Source organism: Nesoenas mayeri, assembly GCF_963082525.1.
Source record: "Nesoenas mayeri genome assembly, chromosome: 27".
In the NCBI taxonomy this organism is placed as follows: Eukaryota; Metazoa; Chordata; class Aves; order Columbiformes; family Columbidae; genus Nesoenas; species Nesoenas mayeri.
The window spans coordinates 3,764,398-3,786,915 of record NC_137555.1 but is presented as its reverse complement, the minus strand read 5'-3'; the positions used below and the strand labels follow the sequence as shown (position 1 = coordinate 3,786,915).

The 22,518-nt window shown below is 48.9% G+C and overlaps 1 protein-coding gene across 5 annotated transcripts; it reads right to left on the bottom strand.

Moving 5' to 3' along the window:
* Nucleotides 1-766: 766 nt before the first annotated feature.
* CDS2 (CDP-diacylglycerol synthase 2) lies at nt 767-21,944 on the bottom strand. Of its 5 annotated transcripts, none has more exons than XR_013923385.1 (14): nt 21,822-21,944; nt 11,524-11,666; nt 10,602-10,698; nt 10,138-10,235; nt 9,432-9,571; nt 9,011-9,069; nt 8,316-8,398; nt 7,904-7,991; nt 7,515-7,583; nt 6,794-6,946; nt 6,074-6,193; nt 5,399-5,502; nt 2,172-4,737; nt 767-1,340 (listed from the first exon to the last, which is right to left on the bottom strand). XR_013923385.1 is itself a non-coding variant. In XM_080360305.1 (13 exons), exons 1-13 carry the CDS (start codon nt 21,882-21,884, stop codon nt 4,608-4,610), a joined length of 1,347 nt encoding a protein of 448 aa, XP_080216431.1. In that variant the 5' UTR covers nt 21,885-21,944; the 3' UTR covers nt 767-4,607. The 5 variants fall into 5 exon arrangements, 1 of the variants encoding a protein (XP_080216431.1); XR_013923386.1 differs by having other exon boundaries at nt 767-2,988; nt 3,118-4,737; XR_013923387.1 differs by having other exon boundaries at nt 767-3,902; nt 4,502-4,737.
* Nucleotides 21,945-22,518: the final 574 nt, after the last annotated feature.

The following is a 22,518-nucleotide window of genomic DNA, read 5'->3' as shown; positions in this document are numbered from 1 at the left end:
AACACCGAGGGGTTTTTAAAGCTCTCTCAGTAACATCTACTCGCTTGATAGGACGGCTGAATATTGCACGGTGCCGCTCAGCGATTTTCTGCTTAACTGGCCGAGTCCTGCGAGGGCAATGGGAGATTTGGGGCTTTAATTTCGCAAGGTTGCTATAGGGAAAGAGAGGGCATCGTGTTTTGTTGTTGTTGGAGGATGGATTTGTCTGGAAATGCACACGCGGTGTCACAGGAAGCAAAGCGAGGGCTGGTTGGGCTGAACTGATAAGTCAAAACCAGTCAAAATATCACGAGAGCTAAAAATAGGACGTTTTGCTGGGTAAACAGAAGGATTCTGCTCTCCTAACCCTATGCAAGTCAAGAGAAACGGCTCAAATGAAGGAATAATTTATCCCAAGTGGGATTCCAGCAGTTTTTCAGGTTTCCAGTGAAATCTTTAGGGCAAAACGAGGTGATTCGGTGTGATTCTGTGATTTGCAGGGTGCGGCGGTGCCAACACTTGATCAGTATGGGCAGATGTGATCCCATCACAGCTTCCACAACAAACCACCCTGGAAACGCAGCCGGTTTTGTTCCTCGTGCAGGTCACAGATGGTCCCATCTTTGCCACAACCAGGAATATCCCTGAGCAAGGACAGTGACAGGGCAAGGAACGGGGGAATCTAAGTTTAAAATAGACCGATCTGCATTACAGAGCACGGAAAGGAGCTTTTCAGCATTTCCCCCGCTCACCAGCAGCGCTGAATAGAACTCCACTACCATAATGGAATTTATATTTATTTAACAGTAACATATAGTATATAAATAGGGTAAATACTTTAAAATATACAATATATCACATTCAGACATTCGGTCAAAGAAAGGCAACTCTACATGTGTAGCTAAACCATGAATCAAAAGAACAATGCACAGAGAAAGAAGCGGGTGGTAGAAACACACGGGGGCTGGAGAACAGGAGCACGCCAAGGTTACAGTGGTACAAACGCATCTCCGGGGTCGTTACAGAGGCAGGAACCACGGGAGCTTTCACCCGGTGCTTTTTGTGACAAACGCCTGTCCCAGGAGGGGCTGGATGGACCAGATGGGTGTTTTCCATAAAGCTTTGCCCTCCTCATCTCATCCAAAGCCGGTTGGAGGAGGTGGGGAAGGGACAGATGCTCCCCCGTGCTCGGGGAACTCGCTGAGCACATCGCTAACAGGAGACATGACTTGGAATATCAGATATTCCCAACCTGGTGCCAAGCGTTAGCGGATGATTTCCAGCTTCAGGAGCTGCACAGGTACCAGAAACCCCCTTGGGATCAGTGTCAGCGGACTCGAGCCCATCACCCTGCAGAATATCTACATGATACACGCACAAGATATTGTACCCTATGCAGAAACTAGGTTTTGATGTTTTGCAGGCTGTGCGTCCCATCTGCAAATGAATTTGGGCTACAACCAGACTTGGAGAAACCAATTCGCATTGGAGCGTTGCTGAGTTGCTCGTCCGCACAGCCCTGACCCCGCCATGCCGGCTCCAACCACGACCAAACCAGCGCCCGGCCCGTATCGCTCATCACCCACCAGCAAATCAACGTCGTCAACATTCAGAGTCTCTCACGCCATGCAAAAGCAGCTTTCTAGCCACGTGCCGTCCCTTTGCTTGTTAAATATGCTCAGGTAAATAACACTCTTGCTTGGCACAAGCAGGAGGGGTTTTGTTGCTTGTGGAGCCCACCATGAAAAGAATCTCTTGTGCAATGCTGAGCTTGAGCCCTGCAGCTGGAAAACCTCCCTGTGAACATCCCTGTGTCCCCCCCCGAGATGTCCCGCGGGCATCTGGCTTATCCAGCAGCTGGAAAAACTCCCCATGAGCATCCCCACATCCCTCACCGAAATACCCCTGGGGTGTCTGCCCCCTCCAGCAACGCTGGCTACATCCACCGAAATTCTGGTGAGAGCTGCAGCATCACCAAGGTCCTGCAAGGCTTAATGCAACAAAAAGAGGTGCAATGTGTTTTGCTTCACGTCCCTTGGCATGACATTTAGGGACAGTCAGAGCTGGTAACGTCAGCTTTTCATCTCCTCTTAACTTTCTAAGTCTAACTTGAAATATCTCCAGCAAACCAAAGCCGCTCCCAGGCTGGGCCAATGGGGACAACCCAATGGAGGACACGCCATGGTGCTCACCTGCATTTCTCAGCAAATTCAGCTGTGCCGCTCGCAAATCATCTTCACAACCCTCATCTCCTCCCCTCCCTCCTCCCGTGTCTCAAATGCAGCTCCCGGTCACTTCACCAAACTCCAGTGCGGGACGTTAAATCCTTTCCACGGAGCTTTACCCTTCAGGATCAAAACAGGCTTGGAAATCCCTCCTTTAACAGGGAAGGAAGCAAGAATAAAGCTGCGGGGAAAGCCACCCACAGGCATTATTGCTGCTGCTTCTCTCCCAGCCCCAAGAAGCTGCTAAATGCAGCTGCTTTGCCCTCCAGTGTCCACATCCAGCACTGCACTCTGCCAAAAGGCCCAAACGCTACTCGAAAAGCAGGCAGAAAAAGCTTCGAGTTTGAGTTTTGCCCCGCTAATTACAACTAAAGAGGTACAAAAGGTATAAAGCAAGAGGAGCAGGGCGCTAAAGACCCATATGAAAAATTTCTTAATATAAAGAGCAGGACACTTGTGCCATATTTATCAATGCTGTAGCCTCTCCTGACGACTGATTCACGATCCTATTTTACTTCTGACCCTCCCAGGGATTTTGGCAGATGTTGGCAACGGGCAGGGAGGATCCAGCAAAGCACCAGCTTGTCCGACCCCCAGGACAAACAGCTTCCCAGACGCTGCCACATCCAGGCCGGTGCTGTGCAGAGGTGCCCTCGCTTTGCCCAGCTCAACTCAGCCAAACTGTCGTGAAACGCCACCCGAATATTCTCCTTGTGAGCAGCAAGACGGCAGCACCTTAATTCTCCCCTTCCATTTTCAAATTAGGGGGTTGGGCTGATATCCTCTGCATCGATAGAAAAGAAATCCCTGCCTAAGTCAAGCTGGAAAAGTCTCAACAACTAGTCCAGGAAGGACTCTACGTCCATCCATGGATCACAAAGCGGCTCCTTCACCGTGGTCCTGAAACACCAACCTTCCCAGCACCACACTGGAAATATTTGTGGGAATGGCCCCTTCTCCTCCGCAATCTGTGCTTTCCATCAAATACCTGTATTGGCAGCGCAACGGGCACAAACTTCACCCCAAGGTTCCTGTTTAGGGGGACGAAGCGGAGCTTACGACACAAAGAGTCCTAGAAGAGAGAGGTCGGTATCTATTAATGTATTTACACGCGCGCTCTCTTGCTCACTCGGGGTAAATGAAAGCAGTGGCAGAACCAGAATGCGGAGTATAAGCTACGAAATGCTTCCAGGTGGTTTATTTTCCGGCAATGCTCAGCTTGCCTGCAGCGTTTACACGTCTCCATACGGGGGTGTCTCTGTATAAGGTTTATGGCAGCGACTGCTTGAAAACACCACGTACTTGTGTATTATCTTTCCCTGTCACTCGTTCCCCAGGTTACAACAAGGTAAAGTTTCTCTCTCCCATACACAAGCTACGGAAAGAAGTAAAATCGGAGTCATCATGTGTTTGGGAACACTGAAGAAGGTGGAAACCGGGGGATATTTTCACTATCTGATCACCAAGAGAAAAGTTTTGCAATCTTGAGGGCTTTCATTTTTAAATAACCAAAAAAGCGTGACAAAAGAAAGGAAAAGCAGCTATTAAGTACAAACTATTTATGAGAAGATTGAGTAAGCGAAGCAGGACAGAAACCTGCAGGTAAATGAACCTGGACTGAAATGCGACGCAGACCATGATCAACTCAGCAGCACGACATCTAGAACTCAAGTAACAAACAGGTGATAGACGTGATCCCTGAAAGAAAAACAAAATACCCGGCGGGCGCTGGAGCCCCAACCAGCAAACTTCAGAAAAACAATTAAATAAACCAACAAGACAAGTTGGAAACCGCTCTCTCCATTAAAATACCCCAGTGCAGCATTTCCAACCATCGATAAATGAAAACGCGTGGGTCAATGTTTCTTAAAGGTTATTGAGGGGGTAAAAAAGAACTAAGTTATTTAAAGGGTTGTTCTTACTTGGCAGGAATTACTCGATGAAATGTCAATGTTCTCGAAAACCTATTTATGTGATGCAGTTTTTGAACCTCCCACATTCCCACAGGTAACGACCGGTTTTTGACTCCTTGTCCTCAGTCTGTTTCTAGTTTAATTGGTTACAAAAATCTTATTTGCCAAAAAATCAGCCGTAAGTTCAAGGCCGTAAGCTCTGCCCAAGCTTAAGAACAGAGCACGAGGACAGTCGTACCCTCCCGCTTCACCCAACGCCCCTTCCGAGCCTTAATTCTTACTGTTCTTTTCAGCTACAAACCCAAGATTTCGCTCATTTGAACCAACGCTATATAAATATATTTAAAAACAAAAAAAAATAAATCCACAAATGCAAACATTTACCAAGAAAGGAAGAAAAGTTACAGTGAAATGAGGCCTTGTTATTGTCTTCAGGATTTTCCTCGAGGGGTTTTGTCTGTTTGCAGTCCTATTCCCATTGCCCGGCTGCCTACGCGTCCTCCGGGTTCCCCAACACCCCCTTGTCGACCAGATGCGCTTTTAGCGTGTTGAAGATGTGGATCTGCTGGTCCGGCCGCAAGGTTAAGAACTGCTGGATCAGTTTGCTCGGGTTCGGGCCCCTGGAACGCAAAAACACGGCGAGCGGTGAGTCACGTCATTAAGTCACAACGACTTGGGAACCCATGTGCAATTTAATCAAAATAATAGGCTTAAAGTAATAATTATGTCGCCCGTTTCTTCTACCCAGGGAGCTGAACTCCATGTGAGATGTGGGAATGGATCCAAAAGGCGTGGGATGCTGAGCTTTAAACACAAAAACCACCCCAAACCAAATCTGTTTCAAGAGGTTTGGGCGTTTTCCCTTAGTAGCAAATGCTCCCCCTCAAAAATCAAAGCAGCCACAGAAAGGCAGTTCCTCGACTCCTTCTGTACATCTTTTATGCGCTTACGGCTTTTCTTCTACGCTTGGCTACAGAATACTTGTTAATACTATAAAATGAGAGTTTTCTGCTCGTTCGGCTCTGGAATCCCTGCTTGAGATTGACAGGGATGCAGGAGGGACACAGAGGAGCTTCTGAGGGGAATAACAGACCCTGGAAAATGGGGGTTGTGTTTCCAGCTCTGCACGACCCTGCTGAAAGACGCTTCCCTTCCTCAAACCTCCATTTCACCTCTTTATCTTGTATTTTCCAGGTTAATGTACCAGGGATAACAACTATCTCACATTACAAGCCTGCACGTCACTTGGCCCCCAAACTTCACTGCAAAGCAAGAAATTACCTGATGAAACTTGCGATGTAGACGTTAACGAAGGTAGCCATCAGGTACTGGCAGTCGAAGCGGTCCATGATCCCTCCGTGCCCTGGGATCGTGTTGGCAAAGTCCTGCGCAAAGCAGAAGGGATTGGATTTTGCAGCCTGAAATGCCCATGACCTGTTCTTGCTTTATGCCCGACGTCCATACCCTTGCTCTACATCTTCCCAGGAGGCAAAAGTCAAGACTAAGAAGACATGTTGTTTAATCTCTCCCTGGTTTTCAACGTTTCTCCTTGACGATGACTACCAGGGCCTGAGGGACATCAAGGCTTAACACACATCTGTCACCCAAAGGCTGATGTTTATCTCCTGCAACCCCATCTTGCCTTTCAAGGCATCTTAACCAAACAGTTTATACATAAAACCAGCCTGCAAGACATCAAGGGAAGCCTCAGATTGCAAAATTTCCTGACTTGAGTCTTTCTTCATCTACCTCAAGGTCTGTGCCAAAGCGCAGTTTAGAATATCCCAGAATATCTCCGCATTCAGTGAAAAAAACTGGATCCTGCCCCAGGATTTGATCTGTGACCAAACAAACCTTCCCCAGAGCTCCCAGCCTTGGAGCACAGGAACTGTTTGGAGTAGTTGCAAACATTCAGTCTGTCTTGTTTAAAATGGCAATGGCCTTCAGCATCCTCACCTTGATTTTGAAGGCCCTCTTGAACCCGCTGGCAAAGAAGCCTCCGAAGGGCCCGATGAGGGAGGCGAAGGTGGAGAGCGCGATGCTGTGGATTTGGAAGGGGTACATCCGCACCGTCTTCTGCACGAGGAAAAACGGGTCAGAGACGGATTTTCAAAGAGAACAGCGCATTCCACCTGTCTTTCTGTGCTCTCCAGGCTTTAGATGAGTTGGTTTTCAAGTGGGTTAATGTCTCACCAAACCTGGGACAGTTCTTTTGAGTCTCCAACCAACGCGGAGCTAAATTCCCCCTTTTTATGGATGTACCACCAATCCCTTGTTGTGTTCCTTTGAAGGCCATACAAATAGAGCCCTGATCTCTTTGCTTGGTGTTCCTATCCTGCCCAGGGGGGTTGTGGAGTCTCCTTCTGTGCAGACATTCCAACCCGCCTGGACACCTTCCTGTGTAACCTCATCTGGGTGTTCCTGCTCCATGGGGGGATTGCACTGCATGAGCTTTTGATGGCCCTTCCAACCCCTGACATTGTGTGATTCTGTGGAAGTGACAGAGTCACCATCCCTGGAGGTGTTTAAAAGACATTTAGATGAGGTTCTTAGGAACATGGTTTAGTGCTAGAGTTAGAATAGGTTATGGTTGGACTTGATGATCCTGAGGGTCTCTTCCAACTGAAATGATTCTATGATTCTATAAATGAGCTCCAATAAAGAGGAAAGTCCTACCCAGCCCAGCATGGACTGCAGCACAGCGGGGATGTTGTACTCCTGCAGCTGGAACAGCTCGGACGGCTCACAGTCCACCGTGAAGCTGTTGGTGTCGTTGTTGAACTCCACGGGGCAGGTGAAGCACCGGTACCCGGACATCACGTAGGAAAGCTGCCAGGAGAGACACATGTGCGAGAGAAAACGGGATTAATATTTCCCCGAGCGACGTGGCGGAGCCGTTGCAAAGCGAAAAGGCCACTCAAGGAGACGCAGCTTCATTAAGAAGATTAATCTCCCGAGAAGCGCTAATTGGCTAAAGGCAGAGTAAGCATTTTCGTTTGGTAAGTGCGTATGTTCGGCAAGCAGCGATCAGAGCCGCGTACAAACAGGCCGAGACGATGGAAACAACCAGACACAGATCATCATAAAAATAGATAAGAATATTCCAAGAGCGAATTCCCCGCACAGCCCGTGAAATGATGCCCAGCGTTCATCCAACAGCAGCAGGAGAAAGTTTCGAGGGTAATTATTGCAATGAACACAATGCAGGGTCTAACAGGGAGTAAAAACTTTGTCTATCTGCGGGGTCAGCACAACAAAGCCCAACCAGTTCAAATCCTGGTCGGTGAGGAAAACGTGAAGTCTCTGACAAGTGACAAAGCATTTTCTAGACAAAATTCTGTCATCCTACAAAGGGAAAAGAGCAAAGAAATAAGCACTATGATTGCTACTTACTTACCAGCAATCCAAACAGAACGGTGGCAAAAAATCCTCCGATAAAACCCTCCCAGGTCTTCTTTGGGGAGAGCTGCCAGGGAGAGAGCAGAGATTACAAACCAGCCATCTCCGCAGGGCTGTGCAGCCTTTTTCTGCTCGGGAATTGCCGAGGCAAATAAAAATTGGTGCAAACACCCAATAAATAAGTGTTTGGTTGGAACGTGACACGAACATCTCGATGTGAAATGATTAATTTCACTTCACAGCCTTGAACGTTGGGATGTGCACGGAGTTGAATTTGGAGCCTTGCTCCAGACCCACAAAAAGCCACAGAACCGGAGATGAGGGAACATAGCGCTAAGAGCCCAAAGGAGCCAAAATGTGGGGTTTGTTCACCAAAGCGTTACGAACCTTGATAAGCGGAGTGCGGCCGAAGAAGAACCCGAACATGTAGGCCATGATGTCATTGCAGATCACACAGGAAATCGGGACGATGAACCTGGATGGGAGAAGAGTCAAAGCATTCAAAGTGCCAAGATCAGACAACCCCAAGACTTAAATAAATGAGCAATTGCTTCATAAGATGCTTAGTGGGGCCACCACATCAACATCCCACCCTCTAATGTGATACAAGGAGCACAGAACAAGTACTAAGTTGCTGAGCTATCACTCGATATTTTGCTTTTCTATTCTGAACAGGCTGGTCCCTCCAAGGAAGCACCTTTTCCTCGGCCATTTGTTTTTTTATAACCTAACAGTTTTAACTCAAAATATGGTTTTGAGGCTGCAGAAATCAAGCGACTCGCAACATGGGCCAACTCACCAAATCATCCCTTCGAAGAGGTTGTGGATGATGAGGTGCGACTGGGTGACGACAATGAGCAACGTGACGTGGGTCCAGCCGAACTGGAAGAGAAGACAACCCCGAGATGCCACCCGCACGCGGCGTGGCAGAAATCTGATGTGTTAACCACCCCTCGCACACCAAAGGGCTCACGCATCTTTACCGCAATGAACACTGAGAGTCACCAGGAGCAAGAACAGTCACCTGTAGTGATTTCTGGGCATATTCTTCAGCTCAAGCCCTTCACTGGGGAGAATTCCGCTGGGCCCAATGCTCTTTAGCTCCCTCATCCCATACATCTCAGCCTTCTGACTATATAAGAAGACTGCCAGATACCCAAGCTGTATCCCAAGCTGAATATACTGGAAAGCAAAACTAGCTGCGTCGATGGTTAAACACGAGCAATGTTTGGGAAAAGGACAAGAGTCAATTAGCTTTGGGCAGCGCTCTCAGCTTGCAGGATGTTTCTTAAAAGCAACCGCAAGTGCAGAGAGAAGAAAACACGTTTGTAGGGGAACTCGGTCAGAGCCGCCTTCCTAAAAACACAGTTTGCTCAGAGTAACTTTCCTTCAGGCAGCATTACAACACACAACCAGCACAGGAGAATCTATGGACACGGAATTCTCTATGCAACACTTTCACACAGCCTGTGGTACTCATGCGGTTGTCCTTACCATGTAGAACTGGAGGCGATAGTGTTTCTTCACCAGGCTCAAGACGAACATGCAGAAACCTGACGAGAAATGGAAGAAAAAGTAAACGGTGGGAACGTATCTTCAACAGTAAGAAGGACTTTTTTACCATGACATTGCACAGCTCCTTAGGATTTGACTTGAGTAAAGCAGCAACGTGGGGTGGACTTTGGAAGCCACAAAATACCATTGGAAAGATGAACAATCAACATATAAATTACAGAGTTTATTCCACAGAAATTTGCCACCTGACTCTAACACACAACCACGTTACAGCATCAGCAAAGAGCAGAAATAATTTGCTATGGATGCAGCATTGGACACAATACTGAGGGCAAGAGTAGTCCAAGGAGATTTCTTCCCTCCAACGCAGACAAGAACCAACAGAAAATGTGGTCTCTACCTGTTAAGTACAGGGCGAAAGAAATGAAGCGGTGGTATTTGCTGAGAATTCGCAGGGGCTCCTCTCTCTGAACCAGCGTGAAGAAATAATCCGTCACGGTCTCACCATAGAAAAAGTAGTTTACGCAGAGCAGGAAGTACCTGGGAGGATGGAGACGCCGTTAGCAGGAACCCTGACCGGCTGCTGGACAAACACACAACGTGACTGATCCCGAAGGGCTTTCTTCAAGTGACAGCCAGAGCTTTACGACCCCTGGTTTAGCAACGTCACCTTCATTCCAACAAGCGGCTGCATCACTCAGCTCCACCTGGAGAACCCACTACCCAGGTCCTGTTCTGCCCTTCTGATGCACAGGGACTTTCTGCCTGTAGTTGACTCTCCTCAATGAGCTTGGGCACCCTAAAAACACCCGCTCTGTGCATTCTGAAAACGCTGCTCCTGCCCTTTCCCCAGCCCTGGGTCCCAACATCCAACCCTGTTCCACAACCACCTAAAAACTCCCATCCTGCCCACGCAACCACGTTGTTTGGTGACACCCGTCGATCATGGGATTCCAAACTCTGCGGTTCATTAACAACAGGAAAAACTTGATCAATATGGGCTCTTGCAAGATATTCATCTATCGGGATCAGGGTATCTGGTTTGGAGGCAGCCAGATGAGATGCAGCATTACAAGCCTGGGGAGGGGAGCAGCCCCCACACTCACCAGCTGAGTGTCCTGAACCAGGGCAGGTCGTACGAGTGGTACACGTTGTAGCCGATCGTGATAATCTCGTGGAAACATTTGATCTGGACACACATCACCTGCACAAAAAGACACCCAGAAGCTGCAATACCTGGTGGTTAAACATCTCGTTCCTCAAGGAGATAAAAACCATGCATGGGCAGAGCAAAAGTCTGGCAGGAGTCTCCTAATCCAACATGGGATGCTCAGCACATTGTTCTTCCCTCCCCTTTCCTCTGCAGGAGGTTTCTAACAACCTCTTTTATTAGTTTTGATTGCAGCGCAACACTGACCGCCAAGGCAGGTGGTCACAGATTCCTTCCAGGTTTCCCCCATGGAGAGAGAAATCCAGAAAGCTGAATAAGAACCTCTGAAAAATGAGGCTCTGAGCTGCAACATTCCCCAGTATCGCTGTGAACGTCAGGGTGTCTCCCCGGAGCACTTACAATCGTCATTAACACCATGGGTCCCAAGTAGATGATGATGAAGAAGAAGGTGATCATTGCCAGCGTGAGGATGCCTCTGACCCACCAGTTCTTCCATCTGGGCCGCAGAGAAGGAAAGATGTTAGAGAAAGTCAAAACAAAGCTCTTTGCACATCACAGGAGATCTGGAAACCCCAAGTTTCCTTCTGGTGCTGCAGAGAGATCTTGATACACTGGCAAAGGCCTTGTTGGCTATGGATCAGCTCAGTTTTCCTTGCCATGAGCCTCACCGAACGCAGAAAGCATCAGCCAGGTGCACAGCATCTCCAAGGGTGCCGAAACAAGACAGGAGAGCGTCTGCTACAGCTTTCCCACACCTTGGACACGCTGCAGGGTAAATTCAAATAAAATGGGGACCGTGGCCCTTCTCTGCACCCCTTTTCTAGAGGAGACACAGTATTATACCCGGGCTCATCACCAGCAGATCCTGCCGTGAGCCTCTCCTGTCCTCGCAGCACGTCCAGCAGAGACTTTTGTGATAGGAATAAGATGCTTCCCCCCAAGCAGCCTGCAGAGAACATCCCCAGTGTGCTCTGAAACCCTGTCCCTGCCAGCCTGCTTTTCTCAAGCATCCCTGCAGAAGCAGGTCACACCAATGGTTAAATCCCACCGCAGCTGCAGTCTGCGCGCTGTCAAAGCAAAACGCAACCGTCTTGTGTCCCGCCCGTCCCCTCCCACGCACAGCGGCCCCAGCGCTGCTCTCCTGCCACCGTCACCGTGTCACTGTGTCACTGTCACCTTCCTGTGGCCTCGGGCCACCTTCCTGCTCGCACAGCAGGGAATGAGAGCAAAGCACTTCAAGAGCTGCTTATCGAGCCTCCAGCCGGGGCCAAGGAAGCCCTGGAATGGTGCATGGGAGGGGAGGATGCTCAGCGTGTCCCACCTTGAGGACAGGTTGGAAAGCGCTCGGTTCAGGACCTCTGGGGTGTCATCCGACGTCGGCACCGGGGGCGAGCCTCCAAATTCCGATTTGCTTTCGCTGTCTGACGCTGTCTCTCCGTCCAGCTTGTTCTCAGACTCCGATTCCTGCAAGGTAAAGAGAGATAAAGAGCTTTACTAGACACAGTGCTGGCACTTTTTGAAGAAACTCAGACCTATTACTGCTTCTGCAGAAATGAAAGAGGAGAAAATATTCTGGGTATTAGTGGGGTTATACCCATGAGAAACAATATCAAGTGTTTTTAGGTGACATACACAAGGTTTCCTCCCCATCCATCTCACAGCTACAGAAAAGGATTTATTCCCTCTGAACAGCTAAAGACACCTCGCGGTTGATTAATAACCATCTCCAAGTGCTTCAGGGACACGGGCTCGTTAGCAGGAATTTTTCCGTCGTCTCCTGTTGCCCAGGCAGATCTCCAAGTATGAAACGTCACCCGAGTTAGGCAGAAATAACAACCTCCGAGTAGACAAGCTCAAGGCTTCCAGACGGATTTTTCGAGCGCTGACTTTCCAGGCGGGCACTATAAATAACGCTGAGCGCATCCTCAAATAGCTGGAGAGGAAGAGCGCGGCTTATCGCTCCGGCCCAACTGGCCTCTGCGGCCAAGCGAAGAAACCTGAGGTACTGGCTGGAAATCCACGTGTTTTCCCCGATCCTTGTTGTGCTGCGGCGCTCAGCTCCGAGCACAGCCCTGGATTTGGGGGGTGAATCAATGCAGGTGGGTTACTGAAGGCTCCGCAACAGGGCAGTGATGGAAAAAGGACCATAAAGCCCCGTGCCCTGTCCCCAGCAGCGGTTTCCCTCCCATCCAGCTTCTGAATAGAGAACAAACCCGAATTCCCACGTTTTGCTGCTCATTCCAGCAGCAGCTTCATCTCGCTCCATGGAGCAAGGAAGGAAAAGGTGATTCCACAGGGATTGCTCATCCTCAGACCACAGGCTGCTTTAAAACCCCGCAAAAGACGGCAAATTGGCAGGAAAAGCACAATGAAACACCTCCACTGGGTTTGGAGAGCCGGCAACTTGGCTTATCTGTTTTCGCTGTCCTGTAAGATCTACTTGTCCCTTGGGCTTCGGAGATTTAGTGCCGTGTAGCTGGGAACACACAAAAGATCGAATCCATAAGGCGGCTGCAAATGGCAGAAGGGGAAAAGATTGGAAATTATACAATTCCCTGAAGACTGTGCGTTTGGCGTCCTAGAGCAGGGCCCTGTTCTTGAGGAGCTTTTGGGAAATCAGTGCCCCCTATTCAGTTCCAGTCCGTGGTTCCTATTGCAATGTCTTCTCCAAGATCCTCCTGTGATCTATCAGAATAACAGAGAAAAACTCCAGCCTGACCCAACTCCATTTCTCCTCCTGGTCTTCCCGATTACATTTAGGAAATTGGAGCTTTGCTTCTGTTGTTGTGCATTTCTACAAATGGGAAATGAAGTGCTTATGGACTTAGGGCAACCACCATCATCTGTACGGGCTAAAACCAAAAGCCTTCAGCAGAACTTCTGCTGTAATCCCATCATCTCATGCGAGTCCCAGGCTTGTGATAAAAGGACTAAGCACTGAAATGAGGGAGCGGATCCAAGCCTGCAACCCTGTATTTTATTCCCCAAAGCGCACGAGGCTCAGTGCAAAACGGGCAAAATTATGTCTGAAATTATTATCTGAAATTTCACAAAGTTCTCAGAGGCCCAAAGGAAGGGAAAGATCACGAAGGATGGACACAACTGCACCCAAGAGATGGAAAAAATGGATGTTGCAACCCAGCTAATCCAGAGTACAAAGCCGGGAATCGAAAGGTTTGTCAAGATAAAGGGATGATGTCAGGGTTCAGTATTAAATGTAGGACTCATTGCCACCACGTGTCTTGCTTACTCAATTTAAGCCTGATGGGAAGTGGAAAAACACCTATTTTCCCTGATGGAATAAATGGCCAGTCCAAGTGAGACCAAACGTACATTTTAATATATTTGTTTATTTAAAACAAATGAGCAGCGTCAGGACTCAGCTCGTGTCCCTGCCTGGATCCCTCCCAGAAACAGGGTTTGAGATTCTATAGGACGTTGTGCCAGATACAGGATCCAGAGCGGACTCGGTAATTGACACTATTTTTATACCTTTTATGCAAATTGCACCCATCAGCCCACAAATCACCAGTTTAAGCAGCTGAGCGAGATGCTAAAGAACTCGTTTAAGCCTGAGCGTGATGCAGCTTGGGCTGGGCTACTTAATCCAGCGGTGGCTTTGCCTCCGTACCGACCTGCCCAAGCCGGACACGTCCCCGTCCCCGAAGGATAATCACCAAATAACGATGTATTCCACAAAGCAGCTTGCAGCAGCGAGCAAAGGGCGCAAAGTAGCACTGACGTGATGCTCGCCGAGGCTGTCCCGGTGCACATTTAAGCTCTATGAATTGGTGATTCTGCAAAGAGCTCGTGGTTTGGGCCGGCTTAAGGCTCAGACTGCAAACGCCACGTCCCGCGGTGCCGGTGTGTCCTGGTTTTGTTATAAAACAAGTTTCTCTTGTAGTGAATTTGCCTGTCAGCTAAAGCTTCATATTAGCTGCATTTTCCTGGAGAATCAGATACATGTTTTGGTAACATAGCAATGGAATGCGAAGTTATTGATAAGCATGGATGGACATCTGGCGAGAGGGGCAACGAGAAACAGGTGACCAAGAAACCGAACAAGTGTGTATAACATCCCATTCATGTGATACTTCATATAAAAGTGGGAGATCACGAGGATCTCGTCCCTTTTCCTTATGGCAACATTAGGAGAGGACCTTGCGAGTCGTCCCTGTGAACTGAGGCCTAGAGAGTGACTGAATCCAGCTCCGGTTGGCTGCAGAGTCCAGTCCAGGACTTTGGGTGCCGGTTCCGCAGTTGCTGAGACTTTCAAGATTGGTTTTGTATATTTTGTATTATTTTCTCTATTCTTATTAGTAGCATTAGTAAAACAGCTTCTCTCTGTCCTTCTTTCCCTCCCAATCGCCTGTCCTTAGTGGGAAGGGGGGAGAGGGAGGGGTAAAAGGGGGAGAGGAGGTTAACAATACATCTGCCAGGGTTTTATTGTCACCCCGCAATCTAAACCCTTGACACGGTGCAACGAGGGTTCAGGGAAGCTGGGTCTAAGAGGTGCCGTCCTGCCATTAATCCACATTTCCAACGCCTCTTGTGCACTGTTCGCTCCCATTTCTGCCCTTGAAACAAAACCCTGGAGAGACCCAGACTTGCAGAGTATCAACCCAAAACGTGTGAGCGGTCTCTCCTCCCGACCACCGGACCACACTTTACCCTTCCATGGACCTTTTCTCTGCCTTTTTTTGTTGGTTTTTGTTTAGGTTCTTCCTAAAACTGAAGCAAAGCGCCCACGTGAAATCTGTGCGTGATGCGGAGCCGGGAAACAATTCCAACCCATTAGCAAAGAGCAAAGCAAACGTCCCCTCCGGTCACCTTGGAGTCCGGCTTTATCTTCTCGTTTATTTTACAGGGTAAGCATCAAGTCTATTAAAACACAATCAGATGCGGTAGCTTTTATTGGCTTTTGTTACCAACGCGGAGTTATTAAATTGAAAGGCTCTTTTTTTGTGCAAATCTGCCATTCCAGCACTGTAGGCAAACCCAGCGCTGCTTCATTTTATCATATTGATATTGAAGGCTCTTTAATCAAGGGAATAAGTAATGCGGGAATAAAATCAAAACAGCAACGTGCATTTTATCCTCATTCATTCCTTTCTACACAGGTCACGATGAGAAAAACCTCCAGATTGGGATGTTTGTCTCCATAAACGAACCAGAGCAAATGGAGATAAAACAGCCAGAACCTACTTATTTGTTATATTTGTGAAATCAGTCAATCTACGCAACACTGTGGAGAAATATTTTATCATCCTAAAGGAAGATATATGGAGAAATGCGTTGTCTTAGCTCGTTTTCAACAACTTAACTCCTGCAAACATGAGGTAAGAAATCTGTGCTCACATCTCACGTTATTTTCTCGCAGCGGAAGCTGTTTTGTTTTAATTTTACCCGGTATCCATGACATGATCTCAGTTGTCATAGAAACAAGTCGCTTATCTCCCTGCCAAAAATGTTCTGCCCGATACAGAGATACGGTTACATATTCGATGCTGGTAGATTAAATTAGTTGAAGAAATCCCGTTATTTGTGCACCTTTCGTGCAGCAAGGCGGTTTAATTGAGGCTCCCCAATGGATCTGAACAAAAAGCAGTGACGGAAAATGCTCGAGAGAAGAACAGAGTTGCTTTTGCAAGCAATAAAACTGGCAGCGAGAACAGCGACCAATGGTAAACGCTCCACAATTCTCACCCCTGAGCGCATTTGCAGGATCAAGGCCAATATAATGAGTCTATTATAGGATATTCTCTTTTAGAGGTTTACGAGCTCGGAAGGGTGAAAAAAGAGCGTTTTGGAGACCTTTAACACAAGAAGCAATCTAGTTGGCATCTAGTTGGTGGCTGCCTGTTTGTTGTCTCAACCAACTCACCAAAAGGTTATGTATACACAGGAATCCATTTCCCATCCTAAAAAAACCCCATATTGTAGTTGAAAGCACGCACGGTAATTAGGCCATGCTTAAAAATGGAGAGCGTTAGCAGATAACATCACAAAAAGCATAAATGTTTGCACAGTGGCTGAAAGGATTAAGAAAACTCCCAGTCTGGGGTCTGTTTATTCCAGGAAATCGAGGAGGTAAATGGCTCCAATTCCTTTTTAGAAGCTGTTGTATACAAAAGAGTAAAAATAGGCTGGTGGTGCTGGCGTGCGCCCAGAGTTTCCTGCGGCTAAGGAAGGAACCTGCGTCCCCCTCCGAAACTGCAGAGATGGGCTGGACATGGGATCAGGGCCCGGAATCCGAATCTGAATACAGAATCCAGGTCAGAATCCAGAATCTGAATCCAAATATAGAATACCAGTCAGAATCCCAATCAGGATCCAGAATAAAAATACTAATCCGAATCCTGATCAGAATCCAGAATACAAATCAGAATCCAGAATCTGAATACTAATCCGAATCCAGACTCTGAATCAGAATCCAGACTGCAAATCCAAAACCAAACCTAAATCAGAATCCAGAATCCGGATCAGAATCCAAAACAGAATCCAGAACCCCGATCAGAATCCAGAATAAAAATACAACTCCGAATCCTGATCAGAATCCAGATCAGAATCAGAATCCAGAATCATAATCCGAATCCAGAAGCCGAGACCAGAATCCAACTCCTAAGCCAAATCCAAATCCAGAATACAAATCAGAATCCAGAATCTGAATCCGAATACTAATCCTAATCCAGACTCTGAATCAGAATCCAGAATGCAAATCCAAAACCAAATCTAAATCAGAATCCAGAATCCGGATCAGAATCCAAATCAGAATCCAGAATCCAAAATGCAAATCAGATTTTGCTTTGTGCCAACGCCATTGGCTTCTGCCCCTCAGTTCTTCTGGATTTACACATATTTTCCCCAAAACCTAATCAGGAAAAAATTTTACCACTCTTTAATTTGCTGATTTTATGGCGGTCCCACAATGTTCACATTTCTCTACCAGTCAATCCCATTGGCTTTATTTGAACTGATCGAGGAAAGGAGCCACGTGAGCCTTGGACCAGGATGTTTAGATGTAAACCTGATGAACCCAAATCAGTATTTTTCTCAAGTCACAGCTACCCTGTTTCCCCCCAAATAAGAAAGGGTCTTCTATTAATTTTTGCTCCAAAAGACACCTTTTTTTTTACACGTACAGCTGCCTGGACACTATTTAAATTGACTTTTTTAATGAATTGGAGCTTATCGCAACTCGGCACCAAACATCCCTCTGTTCACAAGAACCACCCCAGCACGTCGTCCCAAGCTTCAGAACGGCGAGGAGATACATCGTTTGAGGACAAAACAGCCCGTTTGAGCGACGAGGAAGAGCCCTGACCTCAACCTGCAATGCAAGGAGGACAAAACCATCAGGAATATCCATTGGGAGCAGCGGATGAGCCGCGTTCTCCCTCCATGATCTTATTGCACACGGTAACGAGGTGCGGTCGGGAGCCAACGAGGGAGCTCAGGAAGAAGCACCAGCCCCACCAAGATGCACGGGGACAATTTGGAAACCAACTGAATGCTAACGGTGGCTTTTCTGATACTGCCAAGAGAGGCAGAAGAGGGGAACGCAGCCAGAAATAAATCATCGAGTCATTAAGTAAGGATTGGGAAGAGCTCTGAGCCATCCAAAGAGCCGAGTAACACAAGAGCAATGTGTATTTAGGGGGTTCAACCTGAGCATTGGGAGTCTCCGTGCTCGCACAAGTGGGAAGGAAAGAACCTCCTCACAGCTCCAACCCTTGAAATCTTCCCAGGATCAAACTTCTCCGGCATCGCTATAAATGCACAAAGAAACAGGCAATTCATGTGCGTTTTGCAAAAGCAACAGCGGTCAAGTCAAACGCCAGCCCAAGGAAACAACGAGCAGCCTGCGGCGCTCTCACCAAGCCTTCAATTCGCTTGTAATGAGCTCCATTAGAAACACAGTCCAATTTCTCATCGCCATAATTAACAGGAACAGAGAACAACACGCTTCTATTGGCAGGAAGACGTAAAGCCGAGCATCAAACAGCAAGGGAGCCTGAAATGCGTTCTCACATTGGACCCAAGATTGCAACCGTCCATCAAGAACAAATGAGGCTCAAGCTTCAGCAGAAGCCAAGCAGACTGATGCTTGGTATCAAGCCTAAAATAGCATTAAGAGCTATTAAAAAATAAGGTTTTGGGGTGGGTATGAAAATGGACTTGTATTTCTGCCTCTCTTAATCGCGGCTGAAGATGGAGAGAGGCGCCACTGCGGGGGTTTAGTGGCTTCGGTGCTACAAGAACCTCATCTTGGCATCACAAACTCCCAACTACGAGCAGCTCGGTTACTTGTCAGCAGCAGCATTCAAACACGTGGCAGGTACTTAGCTCAGCATCTTCAAAGCGCTTTGCACGGCTAGAGAAGTCTCGCAAAATGCCTGGAAGCACAAGAAATCACGAGGCTCGGGGGCCAGTCTCGCACTTTTTGTACCGCAGGATACAGATGTGGCCAGATAAAAAGTCACGTTGCTCGTCCACCGCAAAGCTGGGCTGGAAAATACAAATGCCTTCATTTGAATCTTTTGTAAATGCATCAATATTCCACTTTTGCACCCCTCATGCCTGCTCTTCGAGGCAGAATCAGTGAAGTGACGCTCCTGCAATCACCATCACTTTTTTCCCCATAAAAATGAGCATCCTCAGCTGCTGGGGGAGCAAAAAGGTGAACGGTGGAAAAATCCATTGCACAGAACTGCTGCCACCTGCTCTTGCAGCTGCCACCTCTCTGGAAAGGGACGGTATTTTCCAGTGACAAAAGGTATTTTCCAGTGCCAGAGGGGTCGGTAAATAAAGGCACAAGTGACACAGCGGTGTGACCCGCAGCCCGGCTAAGCCGGCCTCTAAATAGACCTGCCCTCCAGCCCTTCCATGGGATGTCCAGGATTCCCCCTGGGTTTCAAAGTATTAGCGCAACGTCTTAAAAAAGGACAGAAAAGGAAGAAACCCTCTGTCCTTAATGTGAAGTCACACAAAGTACAAACCACTCTTGAGAAATAGTCTTAAAATGCCAGCAAACCAGCAGAAGCGTTCAGGAGCTCCGCGTGCATCGCAAAACAATTGCATTTTGCACTTTTCCTGCTCTCTTTGGAAGCTGGAAGAGAAAATGTGATTTAATGGGATGCACACAACACAGGAGAGAAGGGATCGACCTCTGGTTTTAGATAATTAAGGAGTCTACAAAGCAAAGCAACAAGCCTTGAAAGACCATGGGATCTGTAAGGTAACAGCTAGAACTTGTTTCAATCATCTGACCTCAGATCTCTGCACACTAACAGCAACAGTTTGGAGCATCCGAGTCGTTTGGGCTAAGAAAAAGGGTACCCAGCACAAAGAACATCAGGGCATCCTTGTTTTTGCACTGCAGAGATCAGAGGGAGTTCACTGATCAGAGCAAACAGACGTTGCCTTGTTCCCTCCGAGACCAAGACTGTGTGTTGCACAACAGCTTGAACGCAAATCGATTGGAAAAGGTTCTGGCAGGCCGGGCTCAACGAAAGCCGCACGGTTTGAGCTGCAAGCAGGAAAACATCAAAGCTGCAACGCTGAGCAAGGGTGAGAGGACCAGAAAGCGAAACCAGCCCCTCGCTTTCCTTTATCAAAACAGCAAAGCAGGAACAAGTACAAAATGCAACTTCCCGCGGTCTAATCTTAAACCCAGCCTTGGTGTTTATATTTCCTTCTCGCTTGGTTCTTTTAATTTGCTGAGAGCTCTTTTCAGAAAACACGAGGGTTTCGTAGAGCACCATATGTATTAATAAATGATTTTTCTTGGCAAGGCTAACTGAATGACAAGGCAGAAACAGGACTCTCTCCTCTCGACAGCGGGAAACACGCCGGGTGGGTTCCGACCCCCAATAAACGGGACACACACACACAAGAGCAATTTGGCTGCGTTGGCTTTATCCCCATGTTATTCCCAGGCTCTGCCAAGCGTTTCCCGAGCGCTAAAAGCACAACGGCTCGATCTCAGGGGAGGAAAGAGAAAAGTGCCACGGAAAGCGCGATGCCGTAGGGTTTTGCTAATAACCTCCTCCCAGGCTTGATTTTAACAGTTTCGGGAAATTCTCTGCCTCCTGTAACTGCTTTCTGTTGTTAAGAGACATTGCATTCAGCACCTCTGCTTGGAAATGTCTTTATTTCCTTTTCTTTTCTATTGTAATTCATCTGAGCTGCTTTAGGCCAAGCAGCACGACGCAAACGTTCCCTCTCTCTACTAAAGGCCACTCGAAGCCATCGACTCCAAGGTAATACCAGAGTGGTCCTTCAGAAGGCTCGTCCTATCTAAAAAGCAAACTTGCCCGGAGATAAGGAGATCGCACTCAAAATAGCGGCCCTCTGACCTTCTTTAGGAACACAGCACGAGGAGCTCAAGCGAGATTGCAGCTTTGTTTGCCGGGACGTCTTCCAACTCCTACAAAAGTTCTGGATCATAAAAAGTCCCTGAAGATTGAGGGTTTTTTGCTGCTGCTGCAAAATAAATTCCAAGCGAGACAAATGTACTTATCGAGAGGATAACGGCTTTGCCCGAGGCACAACAACAACAACATTGGAGCCATCTTATTGCTGGGCAGTAAATCTGGACGTGTGAGAACTTCATGTGATCTACAAAAAAGGCAGAAATTTCACCGAGGCGGTTTGGTCAGCACTTTGTGTCCCAGTTCTCTCTCTAATCACATCAGGACAATAAATCTTCCTCAAACCTGACCGTGCAGCTCCCGGCAGGTGCCGAACTGCTATTCAAAGCAGCGTTTAATGTGACATTTAAATTGCAAGGGACGTTTTGGCTGATGATTTCACGCTTCTCTGAACTGCGTACCTCACGCATTAGCAGACAAAACATCGATATGATGCTGCTAATGGCAAAGGGATGAGCACGGGGTCGCTCCCAAGACACCACAATAAACACCAACACAGCGCAGAACGGCTTTTCCCTCCCGTTTTCGCTCTCTGTCACCCTGCAAGTATTATTTATAAAGTTTTTCTTCGCTGCTCATTCCTCCTGTTCCTCCCAACGATGACGAGGGTGACAACAGGACGCACGGAGCGACTGCTGAGATCAGAGCATCCAGCTGGGCTCGGGTTTGGAACAGAAGAGACGTTATAGGAGAATAAGAGTTGGGTTTTCTTTTCGCAGCTCTTCTTTGGAGAAATGGAACCGTTAAACCTCATTAAACCTCCTTAATTGATGGAGACCCCGTGCCCCGCTGCAGGGATGACTTAGGAGGTACCAAAGTCCTGCCTAAGGGAACCTGCGGGGTTTGTAACCCCGACTTGAGATGCCACATAAAACCGGTTTACGCCCCGACCTCCGGGGGATCCGGGGCCGGTTGTGCAGCCCCGGACACAAACTCCCCCCGGGGCGGGTTTTGCTCATTCGGCGCCGGTTTTAGGGCTGAGGAGGGAGACGCAAATAAACCAAGCGACGGTTCCGGAGGGCACGGGCAGCCCCGCACGGTGCGGGCGGGACGGGGGTGGTGACGGCGGAGGATCCGCGGGTCCCCCCGCGCTCTGCAGGCCGCAGGCCCCGCACCCCCCCGCCGATCCCCGCGCAGCGGCACCGCCCCGCTCGCCGGCCTCCCCTCGCGCCGCCCCGCAGCCCACCTTCTCCTCGGGCTCCCGCGCCCCGCCGGGCTCCCGGCCGAGCCGCTGCCGCAGGTCGCTCATCCCGGCCCCGCGCCCGCGGCCGCTCCGCCGCCGATGCCGCTGACACCCCAACCGGAGCCACCAGGGGGCGGGCGAGGGCAGCGCGCCACCGCCGGCCAATCGGCGGCGCGGGATGGGCGAGGGGGCGGAGTTGGGTCACACTTGGCTCCGCCCAGGTGTACCCGGATGTGCGCCTGCCGGCGCCATGATGGGTGGGTGCAAGTGCGCAGCTGTCGCCATGGGGAGGGAGGGAGCGCGGCCGCGTCGCTCCGCGATCGGGAGAGCGCCGGGCGCTGGGAGCATCGTGACAGATTTGTGTTAAAGAGGAGAGTGCCGCTGGGTTTCACTCAGGAAGGAGTTCCTGCGAGCAACCGGCGGCTGAGCTGTCCTGACGGACAGGCCCGTGTGGCACCGGCGCTGCGGGGCAGGCGGAGGACGGGCTGCGGGGATCCGAGAGCCCCGGTACCGCCATCCCGCTAGGCCCCACCGGCCAGTACCGCCCGGCGCGCGCCTCGGGGAGTGCGTAACTCGCGTGGTGATTGGCTCCCGCCGAACGAGGGGGCGGGATTAGGGGGCGAAGCTGTGTCGGGATTGGCCGGAGTGCGCGGGGATCTGTCATGTGAGCCTGAATTGGCTGTCGCTGAGGGAGGGGAGA

Bases quoted from the DNA above. Each gene is read 5' to 3' on its own strand.
- CDS2 (XM_080360305.1), bottom strand. From the start codon at position 21,884: ATGAGCGACCTGCGGCAGCGGCTCGGCCGGGAGCCCGGCGGGGCGCGG. The intron at 10,236-10,601 runs GTAAGTGCTCCG...CTTTTTGTGCAG, and splicing joins CCATGGTGTTAATGACGATT to GTGATGTGTGTCCAGATCAA. The intron at 8,399-9,010 runs GTAAGGACAACC...CTTCTCTTCCAG, and splicing joins ATCGCCTCCAGTTCTACATG to TTCGGCTGGACCCACGTCAC.